The 16059-nt window shown below is 37.1% G+C and overlaps 1 protein-coding gene across 3 annotated transcripts in view; it reads right to left on the reverse strand.

Annotated features, from left to right (window-relative positions):
- The window catches only part of CTNND2 (catenin delta 2), an 862752-nt gene that overhangs the window by 539998 nt on the left and 306695 nt on the right, over positions 1-16059 (reverse strand). For all 3 annotated transcript variants that reach the window (XM_076007934.1, XM_076007935.1, XM_012790278.3), the window contains exon 3: positions 12358-12470. In XM_076007934.1, the coding sequence (XP_075864049.1) occupies positions 12358-12470 (113 nt within the window). The remainder of the gene's footprint in view (positions 1-12357; positions 12471-16059) is intronic.

A 16059-nucleotide genomic window follows, 5' to 3' on the forward strand; every position in this document is an offset into this window, starting at 1 on the left:
CCACTTTGCGACCTTTGACATAGTGAACCTCCAGATCTTTTCAGCTCTAACTCTGAAGCCTCTGGAAACACTCACCACCTTGGCTTAAGTGGGTATGACCAATCTCCTAGGTAGGAGCGACCATCTCTAACTTGCTCTGCTCTGCTAACTTGCTCTGCTCACCAGCCTCCATGGGCTTCTAACCATTCCCTTCGATGTTCTACCCATTGCCTTCTCATCAGAATGCGGTGCTGAGCTTGACACATGGTATGCAGCCACTCACAGAACAGACGTGCTCAGTCTCCATCCTTCCCCAACACCTGTCTACCCAGTGGACTCCGTGTTCTAACCACACTGATCCCAAACGGAGGCTTGTCTCTTTGACCTTGCACTTACCCTCCGGGCAACGCCTTTGCCCCATTTCTGTCCTTTCCCATGTTTCACACCCTTGACACAGACATATATCCCTCTGCAAAACGATCCGTGGCATCGATTCTTGTTTTCTTCACAGCACCAATAATTTATTTTATCATGTTTTACCTGTTTATATTGCTCTCTCTGTATTTGATGCTAAGAGCCACAATCGCAGTCACCTTTGAAGCACAAGCAGTGCTTGTGAACATGGTGTGTTCTCCCTTCAAACTACTCCATAAGCACATTCTCTTTTAGTGAAACCATCATTCTTAAAAGGCCCACGCCAGGTGCTCCCTCAGTGTGAACCATTCTTTTCCAGTTTCCCATCTTTATCTTAATTTTTAGCCAAACTAGAAAATATCTAGACCACTTGCAGCAGCTCACAAACTTCTTTTAAACCGTGTTTTCCTTAATATAATAAAGACCATACTGTGACATAAGACAAGATTAAATTCCATAATTTGATTGAAAAGGAAATTCTTATACTGAAAAAAACATTTAAATAAATATATAGACATCTAATGTGCTTTCCTTTGAAGCACCAAATCTCCTCAGTACTTCATTACTGTATTACTCAAGTGCAAGCAAAATAGCTCCTTATTAAAATATTCAGAGGAAGAACATGGAACAAACTGAGGCACTTGTTTCCTATTTTATAGGTGGGAAGACTGAGTCCCAGAAACCCAAATGACTTTCCCCAGTCACACTTTAAATGTGCTGCTGCCAAGACTGTGCACTTCCTTTCCACACTTAACTTTTTTTTCTACACCCCCCATTTCTTTTTCCATCCTAATAATGTGAACACTTGGGATAATAGTTCATGGTGTTTACCAAGCTGTAGTCATCTCACTGTTGACTGACAAGTTCTTTCCTCTTACGAGCACCAAATGCTCGTTATTATTTTGTCAGTTGAAATATCAGTGGTTTCCAATCCTTTATAATGACCATAAAAATAAATATATAAATATGTAACTTGCTAAAAGCTTTTTGACCCTCAGCATCTGAATGAAGGCAGAGTGGACGTGAGGGACACACAGATGCCTTCATCAACAGACCCTTCCACTTCTCATCATATTTATTATACATTTATGCACACCAGGAAGAAGAATGAAGCGTGCACACGTTGGCCAATATACTCATCTCTTGCTGTTCCTTGTTTGAATAATATCTATTCAAGGAGTCACCAGCTTCTATATCTTATCGTGCATTTCTTCTCATACATATGGTATCATTGCTCTACCACTCTTCTTTCAATGATCACACAATATCAAAAGTCCCACCTTCAGTTGCAGCAGTGGGTCCAGAGCCCTATTAAGTTGCCCCATGTGAAGGGGAAGTCAATTTAAGCTTTCTTTCATTTTATCACGTCAATTTCTGTAGAGGTGTCTAGTCTATATTATTGAGACAAATGTGCTGCTGTTCTGACACATCTTTTGAGCCCACAGTGAGATGAACCATTTTATAATCTTTTGTAGAAAAAGAAAGAGACTTCAATGAAAAGATTCTTTCTATATTCATCAAGAAGGAAAAATATATATGATTCACTAGTAATAGTTGGTGTGTGGCATGCCTTACTTATATTTCTCATTTAATCTTTGCAAAATTACAGAAGAGTATTATCCTCATTTTTGTAGATGAAAAAAATGAATATAAGAGAAATTAAAAATATTTTCCAAGGCAAAACTAGGCAATACCATAAAAACACAATGATGAGATTTAGCTGTAATTTGTGGAACTACAAACTCCATCTTTCATATCTATGAGTAAAAAACATGCTCTATGAATAGGAGAAAAAATAGAAATCTTCTAGATATTAAATTCATAAAGATTTTCAGTTCTCTACCAATTAGAATATTAAATTTTAAAATTCATCAGTGTTAGTTTTCTTAAATGATCTGTTTTATAACGTGATACTTATAAATAAAATTTGGTATATTGATTACATTTCTATATAAAAATAATATTAGTATTTTTGAAATCAGATGACATTTTGGAAAGAAGCCAGGCTTAAAAACTGATAGAAAAGTATTAATATTAACATATAGTCACTGATATAAGAAATATCTCAAATAATTATAAGCAATAAGTATTCAACCTTTTTTTTAAATTTTTTTATTTTAGTGTCTTATGGGGGTACAAGTGTTAAGGTTACGTATATTACCCATGCCCCTCCGCCCCCCTCGAGTCAGAGCCTCAAGCACGACCATCCCCCAAACGTTGCACATCTCACTCATTGTGTTTGTGTATACCCATCCCCTCCTCCCCCCTCCCACCTACCCGACACCTGATAAATGTTATTCCTATATGTCCACTGAGGTGTTGATCCGTTAATGCCAATTTTTAATGCCCTACCTCAAATCCTTAGGTCAGCTGGCTATTTATTATTTCTAAATAAATGTAGAACATTCTACTATGATGACAGGTGTTTATAGACATAAATATTAGTATAATTTGTCCATCAGCACTTTGCAAGAGAATTCTGAATAATTACTATGGATGTATTTATTAATAATAACATATACTATTAATCTCTTTATTTCATTTGTATAAATTTGAATCTAAGAAATATATTCAGATGAACAATCTGAAAATAATTGTAGTCATTGCAGTAGATGGAGAGGGAAAGAAACAGCAAATTGGTATAAAAGTATTTGTATCCGTAGGCTGAAAATGGACTGGAGACATTGAGAGAGTTGTTTACACATGACCCAAGACACTGTATAGGACTGAATGACAGCCTTGTGGGGTAACATTTAATGCACGTGACTGGGGACTGCAGATGCCTGGATTCAAAGATCAATGTCTAGACCCTGTTGAATTTAGGGAAAGTGAATTTTTTTCTCTTTACCTCAATGTTCTCATCTACAAAGTGGAAAAAATTAAAACTCAACTCATAGAGTTAATTAGGAGGTCATGGCATAATCTATCTAAATCATTTAATATTGTGCCTGGCCTATAGAAATTGCTCAATAAGGACTGCCATCATTATTGTTTAAATTATTACTATTATTATCATTACTATCACTATTATCATTATCTTTTTAAGATCAGAGTGAAAATATGATACCAAGTCAATCATAGTTCCTCATATAGAGTACATCAAGCCAGCCAGCCTGGAATCCAGGGTACCATTTGACCAAGTAGACATTTTCATGAAAACTAACTAGAATGAATATTCTGATCTGGCAAGGTCAGAATAATATATATCATGTATTAGGTATCAAACAATATAATAACTATATGTTATAAATACATATAAATATACAACATATATAAATGCATATATATAATAGATAAATAATATATAAATCAGATATATAACATGTATTCTGGAAGATATAAAGATGGAAATATTTATAGATTAATATGACCGGTGATTCTGTCAACATAATCCCAATGAGATAAGAAGAAGAATAAAAGTGCTCTATAGTCATTCATTCACTGATTGAGCACTGATGGAACAGTTACTGTGTGCTGCTACTGGTTTGGCATATGTTAGCCCCTACCCTGGAGAAACTTCTTACAGACTAGTGGAGGAAACAGAGGAGGGACAAATACCTACTTCTAGTGGTTTTGAAGGCTCAGCACAGCTTTTAATGTAGGTAGGAGGAGGCAGCAGTTTTAATCCAGGCTGTAAATTTTTCTTCAGGATAAGAAGATCAAAGGAATCTGGGATACCATATAGAGCTGGCTCAATACAGTAACCTTGGACTCCAGGAGAGATGAAAAAGGCTCAGAGGGCTGATGACCAGAAGAAAAGAGAGGATTAGAGGAATAAGTGCTTCCTTGTTAAAGGAGAAATAGCCGTAAATGCTCCTGCCATTTCCGGAGGAGAAAGAGAGTGGAAACCTGAGCAGAAATTTGATCATGCTTGGCAAGCCTTGAGGTAAATCTGGAGGGCCCAGAAAACACTCTAGAATATTTCTCCTAATTTACTTAGGAAAAAGGAATAGGAATAATCTCCGGATGGAAAGGCAAACGACAATACGCTAGAAAAATTTTTAAATGGAGAGATGTGAAAGATGACCATAGAGCGGTTAAGAACAACAATGGTCCCTAAAGGGACTTAAGAAAATTAGGAATATTCATGGGGGAAGTTTCTGCTCTGGAATTTAGACTGGAAGGAAATAAAGACAGAAAACTTCTTTTAAAAAACAAAATTGGCAACGCAGAAGAAAGAAACCTCCAAAATATGTCTAAGGTTCCTGTGATATTTTTTTTTTCTGTTTTTATAGTGAAGGAGAGAGTCTGAGACTTCGGAAATGATGAAATGATGACTGCATGTTAATTCTGAATAACAACTCAATAACAAATTGTCTTGTTTAAATAAATCAGTACAAATTTGTTGGAGGAATAATTAATTTAGCCTCATGAGAAATGATTATTTCCTAGCACGAAAACTAACATCTACTCTCTAATTTTAAAATAAAAATTATATTTAATAAAAAATAAAATTATTAAAAAAATAAAACTGATTAAAAGGTATCTAACTTTTTTTCTAGCTGGCAAGCATGTAATCACTGTGGTAAGGATCTAAAATCCTATGGTTATGGGTGATTTGTACCTTTAACTAAATAAACATTTGGCAACGTATGTATGTGTAGAAACATGTACATAAAAAACTTTATTTGAAAGTATGGTAAAATTCAGGTGTGAAGCCATCTGGACCGGGACTTTTCTTTTTAGGGAGATTTTTAATTGCTGTTTCTATTTCAGCTGTTGAGATTGGTCTGTTCAGGGAATCTATTTCTTCCTGGTTGAGCCTAGGGAGGCTGTGTGTTTCTAGAAATTTGTCCATTTCCTCCACATTTTCCAGTTTGTGTGCATAAAGATTTTTGTAGTATTCATAAATTGTATCTTGTATCTCTTTGGGATCAGTTGTGATATCTCCTTTTTTATTCCTGATGGAGCTTATTAGAGATTTCTCTTTTCTGCTTTTCGTTAGCTTAGCCAACGGCGTGTCAATCTTGTTTATTTTTTCAAAGAACCAACTTTTTGTTTTATTAATCTCCTGAATAGCTTTCCTGTTTTCAATTTCGTTTAGTTCTGATTTGATCTTGTTGATTTCACTTCTTCTGCTGGGTTTGGGGTTGGTCTGTTCTTCTTTTTCCAGCTCTTTGAGTCGTTTCATTAGATTGTCTATTTGTGATCTTCTTGCCTTTTGGTTATAGGCATTTATGGAGATAAACTTTCCTCTCAGAACTGCTTTAGCTGTGTCCCAGAGGAGTTGATAACTTGTCTCTCCATTGTCGTTTTCTTCATAGAAGTTTTTTATTTCCGTCTTGATTTCTTCATTTACAAAGTAATCATTTAGTAGGAGGTTGAAAGTAAACAGACAACCTACAGAATGGGAGAAAATTTTTGCATCCTATGCATCCGATAAGGGACTGATAACTAGAATATACTTAGAACTCACGAAAATTAGGAAGAAAAAATCAAATAACCCCATTAAAAAGTGGGCAAAGGACTTGAACAGAAATTTTTCTAAAGAAGACAGAAGAATGGCCAACAAACATATGAAGAAATGCTCAACATCTCTAATCATCAGGGAAATGCAAATCAAAACCACAATGAGATATCACTTAACCCCAGTGAGAATGGCTTTTATCAAAAAATCTCCAAACAATAAATGCTGGCGTGGTTGCGGAGAGAGAGGAACACTCCTACACTGCTGGTGGGACTGCAAACTAGTTCAACCTCTGTGGAAAGCAATATGGAGATACCTTAAAGCGATACAAGTGAATCTACCGTTTGATCCAGCAATCCCATTGCTGGGCATCTACCCAAATGATCCAGTGACACTCTACAAAAAAGACACCTGCACTCGAATGTTTATAGCAGCACAATTCATAATTGCAAGGCTGTGGAAACAGCCCAAATGCCCATCAATCAAAGAATGGATTAATAAAATGTGGTATATGTACACCATGGAGTACTATTCAGCTCTAAGAAACAATGGTGATATAGCACACCTTATATTTTCCTGGTTAGAGCTGGAACCCATACTACTAAGTGAAGTATCCCAAGAATGGAAAAACAAGCACCAGATATATTCTCCAGAAAACTGGTATTAACTGAGTAGCACCTAAGTGGACACATAGGTGCTACAGTAATAGGGTATTGGGCAGGTGGGAGGGGGGAGGGGGGCGGGTATATACATACATAGTGAGTGAGATGTGCACCATCTGGGGGATGGTCATGATGGAGACTCAGACTTTTGGGGGAAGGGGGGGAAATGGGCATTTATTGAAACCTTAAAATCTGTACCCCCATAATATACCAAAATAAAAAAAATAATTAAAAAAAAAAAGCTTTATTTGAAAAAAATTAAAAAGCAGTGGCTTTAATATTTAAGATGTCTGGTTTTCAAAAGTTAATATGTTGGAAAATTTATTACTTCTTTACTTAAAAAAATAAATGTAACTCATCGATTTATTTAAATATCATATCCTGTGGGGTAATAAAAGATATACAAAATGTCTTGGGAAACAATTATATTCATGTATGATCTATTTCATTAAGAAAATTCACTGATCATGCTTTTAAGTAAATAAATTTCATTCTCACAAAAAGCATATGAATACTTGACTTGCATTTCTTCACTAAATACTGGTAAATACCTTAACCAGAAATCAGGATTTTCTCTCAAATAGCCCTGACTTTTTTGTAGACGTGGAAAAGATTTTTAGAGTCTATTTATAGAATTGTTGGCATTTGCGCTCACAAAAGTTAGTTAATAGGGAGAATGACCTTTGATAACATTTATTCTTTTTGCAGCCTACTCTCCAAAATATGGCAGACTGTGGTAGAAACTTAGGCTTGCAGAGAATTCACTAGTTCATATGTGGGAAAGAAAGAACACCTCCTTGCATGGAGCAAGCAAGTTTTTATATTTATTACATTTTGTCCTTTTAGATAGCAGTGACTTCAGTCAGAGTCTTAGGGGCTATATTATAAAAATGATGAGGCTAAAAATGATTGCTTTATTGGTTGTCATTATTCTACAGTAAACCATCACTCCACGGCACATTCAAATACTTTCACTTCTCAGAATCAAAGCTGCAAACTCATTTCAGTCCATATGCATGCATATATGCATGAAAAACAAAACAGGCTATACATATTCAACTTTGGAATGGAGTATATACTGCCACAGAATAAAATTTTTATCTCAAAAACTTTTAGAATTCAGCTTATAGTATATATCTAACATAAGTAATTAAAAAAACATTGTATTAGTTTTCTATTACTGCATAACCAATTACCACAAACAATACCCATTGTTTTGGTTAATGGTTTTATAAGTTTTGTAAATGTCAAGAGTGACCAGGTTCTCTGTTGAGGATTTTACAAGGCTATCATCAAAATTTCTGCAGGGCTACATTCCTTTCTGCAGCTTCTGGGGTATAATTCCTTCCCAGGTTCATTCAGACTGTTGGCTGAATTCAATTCTTTTGGGCTACAGGACTGAGGTACTGGCTGTGGGTGCAGGATCCTTCTCAGCATGAAGGTGCCATCTTCATTGCTAGCCACACAGTTCTTCCACCTTCAAAGCTAGCAACAAAGATTTTATTTTGTGTCAAATCTCTCTAGCTTAGAGTTGAATTTCTGACTTCCTTTGTCTCTGTTCTTGAGACCTAGATTTATAGGGCTTGTACCATTAGTTCAGGCCCACCCATGTAATCTCTCTTTCTTAAAGACAACAGGGCCATATAATATAACCTAATTACAGGAAGGAGACCTGTTCATGTTCAAATCCTCGGCATTATAGACTGTGAGACACCAATCATAATGGGAACTGTGGAGCACATCTTAGAATTCTGGCTACCCCCAGCATCTTTCGGTCAAGTTACTTAACATCTCAAGCTTGTTTCCTCATCTGCATATGTAAAAAACAATACTTACCTTGCAGGCAGTTATGAGGACTACATGGGTAACATATAATTGGGAGTTGTTGGGGCTTAACCTAGTGTGACTCCAATCCATGTTCCCCCATCCCCCTTTCTGGATACTAAATGCATAATTTGGTTTTGGCATCAATGTGTACAATCACTGAGGAGGAGTCTATAATTTGCAAGATTCCCCCAAGACTGGGAAATATTTTTCATATACATTGTACTTAATTAGTAATTCATACTATAATTAATACACTGTATAGCTATATGTACATATGTGTGTATATTTACGGAGAGAGAGAGAGAGATAGGATGTAAGTCCTTTCCCTCCCCTCCAGCTCTGCATGCTCATGGTTGAGTCTGTGGTGCCTAGAGATGAGGCTACAATCTTACCACCATCAGGAGAATGCCAGGGGACTCACGGAGAGGTCTGTAGGGTCATGGTGCCATTGAGACAGCCAAAGACCCTGTGTACCTTTAGACTTCATGTTCACTGAGATCATAACTGCCTCCAGTGTTCATGTCCATTTTAGCCAATATCCTATTAGCCTGCTTCTCCACGCATACAACATGCAATGTGTTTAGCACAGTGCCTTAAAACTATGATACCCCTAACAGTAAAACTGTTGTTTTTCTCTCTCTTATAACTCTGGTCTCACCCAGAAGATCTACATGTAAGGGCACCACAAATCCTGATGTTCCTGCCTCCAGTCTTGGAAATCATGGAGAAGGTATGAGACTGAAATCTCTATTTGTACGAGAAAGAAGAATCCAACCCGGTTGCAGGGGTTTAGTCTGAAAACAGGTTCTGGGAAAGCCAAGACAGGAAGGAGAAAAGGTACAATTCCTTTCCAAGTGACTGAGAATACTTAGATGACCATTAATTGGTCTGAATTCTGGAAACTATGATAGGCATTTGGATATTTACAAAATCCTATTAACAGTTTAAGAGATCACAACGTTTCTAACTGCAGCTACTTTATAACCTGAACGTTTGGATGCAGGAGCTAATCTGCTACAAAAATATCTCCAGATTGTCCCTTCCCCAATCCCAGTGTTATCATTTAGTATCTGATGGACTGCTGTAAAGTTGATTGTTATAAATGTATAAATGCATGCTAGTAACATTTTTTTTTCAGTGAGTTAAAATGTTTATGTGATTATCAGAAAGGAGAATCTTTGGAATCAGATGAGGCAACTTCCTACCATCAATAAGCAGAGATAAAACCAAATTATATTTATTAGCCATTTCTACCTGTTATATTGTCTGAAACATATTACTCGATTTTGTTTTGTTTCCTCTAAAAAACTCTTCCACCTCTCTGCCAGTATCATTAAGAGGTATGAAACAGAATCTAAATGATCAGACTTTTTAAACTGTCCTCTTTTTTTTTAAAAAAAAATGATATTCTATTTTTGTTTAAATATCTCTTTGATGTGCTAACTAGGTTAGTCTATCACCTTTAATGAAGATTTGAATTTCCAAAAATGCATTTCTGAAGCTGAACAAACAAGTAGACTATGACAAAATAGAACAGTGAAAGATATGCATTGGTTGTTCTCTAGTGAAATATTAGAAAATTGCTTGCATTATACTAATGCAGATTCATACATTAGAGATTTCCAAAATACAAAATAATTAAGCTTGATATCATATATGGCAAGGAGAAATAATTGGGCTGTGTCGTCTTCACTCAACACTGTTATTTGACACAGATTTATTGATTATACATTATGAGCTGTGAGCTAGAGACATAAGACACAGCATTAAAGGACCAAAAGTTGTCATGGGATCATTTTGCTGCCTCCTTTGGTAGTTCACTGATGTATCTTATTCAGAACACTTTGAGCCTAAGAAAAGAAATCAACTCAAGATAAATCAAATCAAATGAGGGAAGAAGACAGATTTTAAGGAGTTAATGGGTAATCTTATGGATGCAACGTCTGAAATGCAGCCAGTCCTAGTGACAACTGAACTAGCCTCATTGACTTTCAGGGACCATATGGTCTCTCTGTTGGGCTGCTCGCTGTCCCCACAGAGCCCAACACTAGCACACAAGCCATTAAGGCCACCATCATCTAGCACCCACCATCAATGACACAGATTTGGGGTCACTGATTTCACATTTTCAATAGTAACAGCCTAATTTCTCACAGGCCAGGTAGATTCATTTGTGGTCCAGTCAGGAACTGGAAACTGTGGCACAGGCTATAACATGGTTCCCCAGACCTACTCCTACCAGCGTCTATGGTGGGGGGAAATGTAAAAGGCAGACAGTATGCAAAACTGTCACATAGAAAGATTAGGAATATGGATTGAAAAGGTAAACAGACCAATAGTGAAACAACAGGCTTCAAAGCAAACCAGATATCAATCAGTGGTATGTATATATAGAACTGTAAAGTGGGACAGGCTTAGCTTCTCTTCAGGTGTTCAGCTTTAACAGAAAGTACTTTCAGACATACAACCACATGTAGTAAATCAAACACACGCTTACAAATACTATTTTATCCCTGCCTTAGACTCACCACCTTATAACCAGTCAACCTTATGAAAGCAATTTCAAGTGAACACAATTCACTTTTGCTTTTCTGTATCCATCCTGCTTTAATCTGGATGTTTAGACAAGTCTATAATGAGTTTAAAACATCACAATACACTTATTTACAGTGACATATACACCAGGCAGTTGGATACAGAAGGAGATGCTTCCACATATCCTAGAAAAGGCTTTGTAACGGAAAATGATATTCCACCCATGTTGTTAACCCAGTCTGACAACACAAAGTACAGTGATTTTCATTTAAAGGAAACAGTGATTACCACTGTCCAACAAAGAAAAGAATGATATTAAAAGATTAATGGCATGTGACTTCAATAGGAAACATTTCAACTACAAATTTACTGTTACAAAGATAAAATATTTTAGAGCAATGGATACAAAAATATTTTCATTCTTTCCTTGCAATAGGCAGCTAAGAGTCCACCAAACTCACATTATTGCATTTGCAGAGTGGCTGTTTACCCAGGACCAAGAATCCCTGTTTCCTTCAATCTATGAAAGGCCATGTGACTGGTTCTCATCAATGGACTATGAGTGCAGTGACCCAAAACACAATGCAATTGGGGATGGGGCCACAGAGGATGGCAGGACCCTCAAGACAGAAGGAGTCTGGGTCCTTAGTCACTGCATGGCAGGGAAGCAGCACCCTGTAAGGCACTCCCTGTTTCAGCCTGTTCCTTGAGGGAAAAACAAACTGCTATTGTGTTAAGTCACTGGACTGTGGTAGTTTATTTGCCACAGTAGCCATTGTTTCTTCCTGGAAAATGCAGAGTGCCCAAAACACATCATCAAACAAGATAGTAGGAAAGCACAATGGATTCTTGAGAAATGGAAGTTAAACCTTATAGAGCTTCACTGTGTCTCTCATGCACACATCTGCATATACGCATTCTCACATTCTCAAATGTGAAAATTTGGTTCTAAGGAGAATAATTTATTTTGTGGTCAAGTGACTAAAAGTTGTTTTTTAAAAATATTTCATAATCTCAAACAAACCACTAATTGAATAATAACTTCTATTTCTGGATGAGTGTATAGTTTTGAACATGAGGAATTGCATATGTGGTTGATATTCATGGGGAAATTTAGTATCTTAGCATCATATATTATTAGCAAACAAGATAGGTTCTGCCAAAATGTTCTCTCTCTCATTTCAGGAACCTGTAACTCTGGATCATTTAGAAAAGAAAGAACTAAACTGAGAGATTGTGATTTGGCATTCCTGATTTCCAGCAAGCTGACTGAATGCAAAGCTCGCCTTTGTGTAAAATTATGCATAATTTGCATTCAGGGCAGGCATTAATTTTGTGAAAAGAGTTTCCAGTACAAATCGGGCCATTTTGGACACCTTTTGAACATCTTAAATCAGGTCAGTTACAATTTCTCTCCAACATCTGACTGAGTGTTCCAATTCCACTGCCGGGTTTGAAAGGAGAAGAGAAACAGCACGATTTACTCTCAGCGGCAACGCAAAGCACAGACAGGGAACAGAGCAGCTCCAGTACCTGATGCTGCCCATGCTGCCGGTTTCGGATCCAAGCTTGCATCGCTCCAGCTGGCTGGCCACGATCTGCCGCTCAGCCTCCAGCTCACGGGTCAGCCTTTCAAACTGTAATTCCTGAAAGAAACCCACCAACAAGATAAATTCTATCATCTACAAGGAAGGTGGAATTCAGACCAGAATGACAGGATGGCAGAGGGGAAATAATATGACTTTCCATGATGCCAAATTTGAAAAATGGAGGATGTGCAAAAAAAAATAAAAATAAAAAGATTTGAAATTCAGACAGACTTTGTGACCCCACTGGCTGTGGGACCTTGGACAAGTTATTTAATCTAAGTATCTGTTTTATCATCTGTAAAATGAGTTTAAATTACTTATTCCATAAGATGTACATGAGGATTAAATGAGATATCGTCATGAAAAATTAACCTGAACTAATAGTGTGTTTACTCCCTCCTGGACTTCTGGCTGCTTCTCTGCTGTATACTGATTTGCTCCCCAAATTACTCACACAGTATAGATTGAAAAAATAATGCTTTAAAACCTACACTTTTTATGCCTTAAATTCCTGCAGAATGACAATGACAATAATTCTATACAGCCTAATTACAAGTGCATAACCTTTGAAATTTTTGACATAACACCTTTAAAAACAGCCATTTGAACGAATGAAACATGCTTCTACAAAACTGCCTTAAATCCACTATTGAATGATTAACTTTAATGAAAAGTTATTTAATCAGAACTTCAAACATCTCAGCTGTTCCAACTATAGAACTTTTGTACCATATTTTAGTCCTTATGGTTTATTTTCCCATATACTTAATTTTTAAAATAAACATAAGTATAGCAAATCACATATTCTAACTAGAAATTTCAGGAAAAGTTGTTACAATGCCACATTTAACTTCTTTAAAAAAATAAGTTATCCACACAGTTATGTTTTGAGGCTGAGAAAACAAGAATGCTTTCTCATATTGAATAGGGTAGTGGTAAGTTTTAGAGAATACAAACTCTCAAAGTTGCAGGAATATATTTTTCTAGAAAAGATTTTATTTACTTGTTACCCTGGGACACTTGGGTGAGATCTCTAAAAAATAGGATCTGGTGTGTTCTCTACATATACTAAAAATATCCTTGCTCGTTTCCATAAGAGCAGATTTTTTTTTATGTTGACATTATTTTGGGAATCTAAGTAACAGACAGTTTGTAAATGACAGCTCCACTTTCTCTTCAAAGTGGTAAAACTGAGAAAGCATGCTGTTGTTTAAGCTCAAACTTTAAATCTTCTAAACGGCATCGTTATTATTAAGAAATTAATAACAAGACCTCTGTCCAATGCCTTGCATGCACCTAGCCTCCTCCATCTTCTCTCTTAAAGTTCTACTGTTTTTTTTTTGGCAGTTCCTTTCCACAAACATATCCAAGTTCTAAAAGGTTTTTCATTTCCAGGTTTTATACCATGTTGTATCTTAAATTTGTCTGTGTAACAGGAAACCAACTCAGACCTCTGAGTTGATAACACCTCAAAAAAAAAAAAATTATAACACTTTAAGACCACACAGAATTCCTCACCAGTAGATGGAAATTCATTATCTGTATTATCTAAAGTGTTTTAGAGCCGGGCGCGGTGGCTCACGCCTGTAATCCTAGCTCTCTGGGAGGCTGAGGCGGGCGGATTGCTCGAGGTCAGGAGTTCGAAACCAGCCTGAGCAAGAGCGAGACCCTGTCTCTACTATAAATAGAAAGAAATTAATTGGCCAACTAATATATATACAAAAAATTAGCCGGGCATGGTGGCGAATGCCTGTAGTCCCAGCTACTTGGGAGGCTGAGGCAGCAGGATTGCTTGAGCCAGGAGTTTGAGGTTGCTGTGAGCTAGACTGACGCCACGGCACTCACTCTAGCCTGGGCAACAAAGCGAGACTCTGTCTCAAAAAAAAAAAAAAATAAAGTGTTTTAGTTTGCTGCATGTTTTCCTGCATTATAGCAGTTCAACATGGCGAGACAGTACAGGATCTGATTCAGAATTCAAAAGCCTTGGGCCTCTGCTAGGACAGAGGCTGTTCTTGGGTGCGCATGCTTCAGGGTGTGACCTCCCCATAGTTTTCATCCTGTCAGTCTCAAGTGGAGGGAGGTGATAAGAGATGACTTTTTCATTTGCAAGCTGCCTTCTCAAGGCACTTCCCAAGTATCAGAATTTCCAGTGCTCTTCAACCCTTTGTGCAGATCTTTATTTCCACCTGGCTTCATTTCCCTTGTCTGAGGATCTTAGTTGTTCTTGTACTATAGTTCTCTAGGGGAAGAAGTCTCTCAGTTTGACACAACTTAAAGAGGGATTTATCTTGTCCTCCTTTGTGAAAGACAATTTTGCTCCACTGTTGTTTCACTTGCACTTATTCTAACAACAACAAAAAATCTATGACTATCCTTAACTTTGTTTCTCTGAATACACATATGGTGGGTTTTTCTCTGCTTTTGAAGGTTTTCTCCTTATTGGTACTGGACAATTTGATGATGTTTCCGGTGTAGTTTTCTTCATGTTTCTTATGTTTGGGGTTCATTGGGCTTCTTGGATCTCTGAATTTATAGATTCCATCAAATCTGATTTTTTTTGGCTATTGTTTCTTTAAAAAATGTTTTATCTTCTCCACTATCTGGTGTCCTTCAGTTACTTCAATTAAGTGCAAATTAGGCCACTTGGAACTGTCCGATAGCTCATGGGGTCTCTTTTCATTTGAGTTATTTTTGTTCTTTGTGCTTCATTTCGGGTAGTTTCTACAGGTGTATTCAAGCTAACTAATCTTTTCTTCTACAATGTACAATCCACCATTAATCTCATTCAGTGTACTTTAAGCTCAGACATGGATGAATCAAATATCTATATGTTTCATTTAGGTGTTTTTATGTCTTTCATGACTTAAACTTTTTGAATATATGGAATAGACTTATATGACCTGTTTCAATGTCCTTATTTACTGATGCTAACACCTGTGCCAGTTTCAGCTGACTGATTTTTCTCTCAGAAAATAGTACGGGTCCTATTTTCTGCTATCTGGACAAGCGGTAATCTTTAAACACAAACATTTGGAATTTTACCTTGTTGGGAGTTTCTCGATATGTTTGTATTCCCACAAGTATCTTCAGCTCTGTCCTGGAACACATGAAGTTATTTGGAAACAATTTGATACTTTTGAGTCTTGCTTTCCAGATTTGTTAGGGGAAACAGAACAGTGCATAGTGTAGGGCTACTCATCCTGCACTAGCCAGGCCAGACCCTTCTGAGTGCCCAACTCAATCCCCCATGGATTATCAGGTCTCCCAGCTTGGCTGGCAGGTGCTGGCATATATTCCCAGCCCTATGTGAGTACCAGGAATATTTCCTGGCCTCTGGTAGCTTCCTTGCAAAGAGGAGCTGCTCGGCTCTCTATTGACTATGAGAAGGGGGCCCTCTGCAGATTGCCCTTCTGTTTTGTTTTGAGACATTGTCTCACTCTGTTGCCCAGGCTAGAGTGCCATAGAGTCAGCCTAGCTCACAGCAACCTCAAATTCCTGGGCTCCAGCAATCCTCCTGCCTCAGCCTTCTGAGTAGCTGGAACTACAAGCATGCACCACCATGCCTGGCTAATTTTTTCTATATATTTTTAGTTGTCCAGCTAATTTCTTTCTGTTTTTTTTTTGTTTTTTTTTTTTTGTAGTAGAG

This window comes from Microcebus murinus, chromosome 11, assembly GCF_040939455.1.
Source record: "Microcebus murinus isolate Inina chromosome 11, M.murinus_Inina_mat1.0, whole genome shotgun sequence".
In the NCBI taxonomy this organism is placed as follows: domain Eukaryota; kingdom Metazoa; phylum Chordata; class Mammalia; order Primates; family Cheirogaleidae; genus Microcebus; species Microcebus murinus.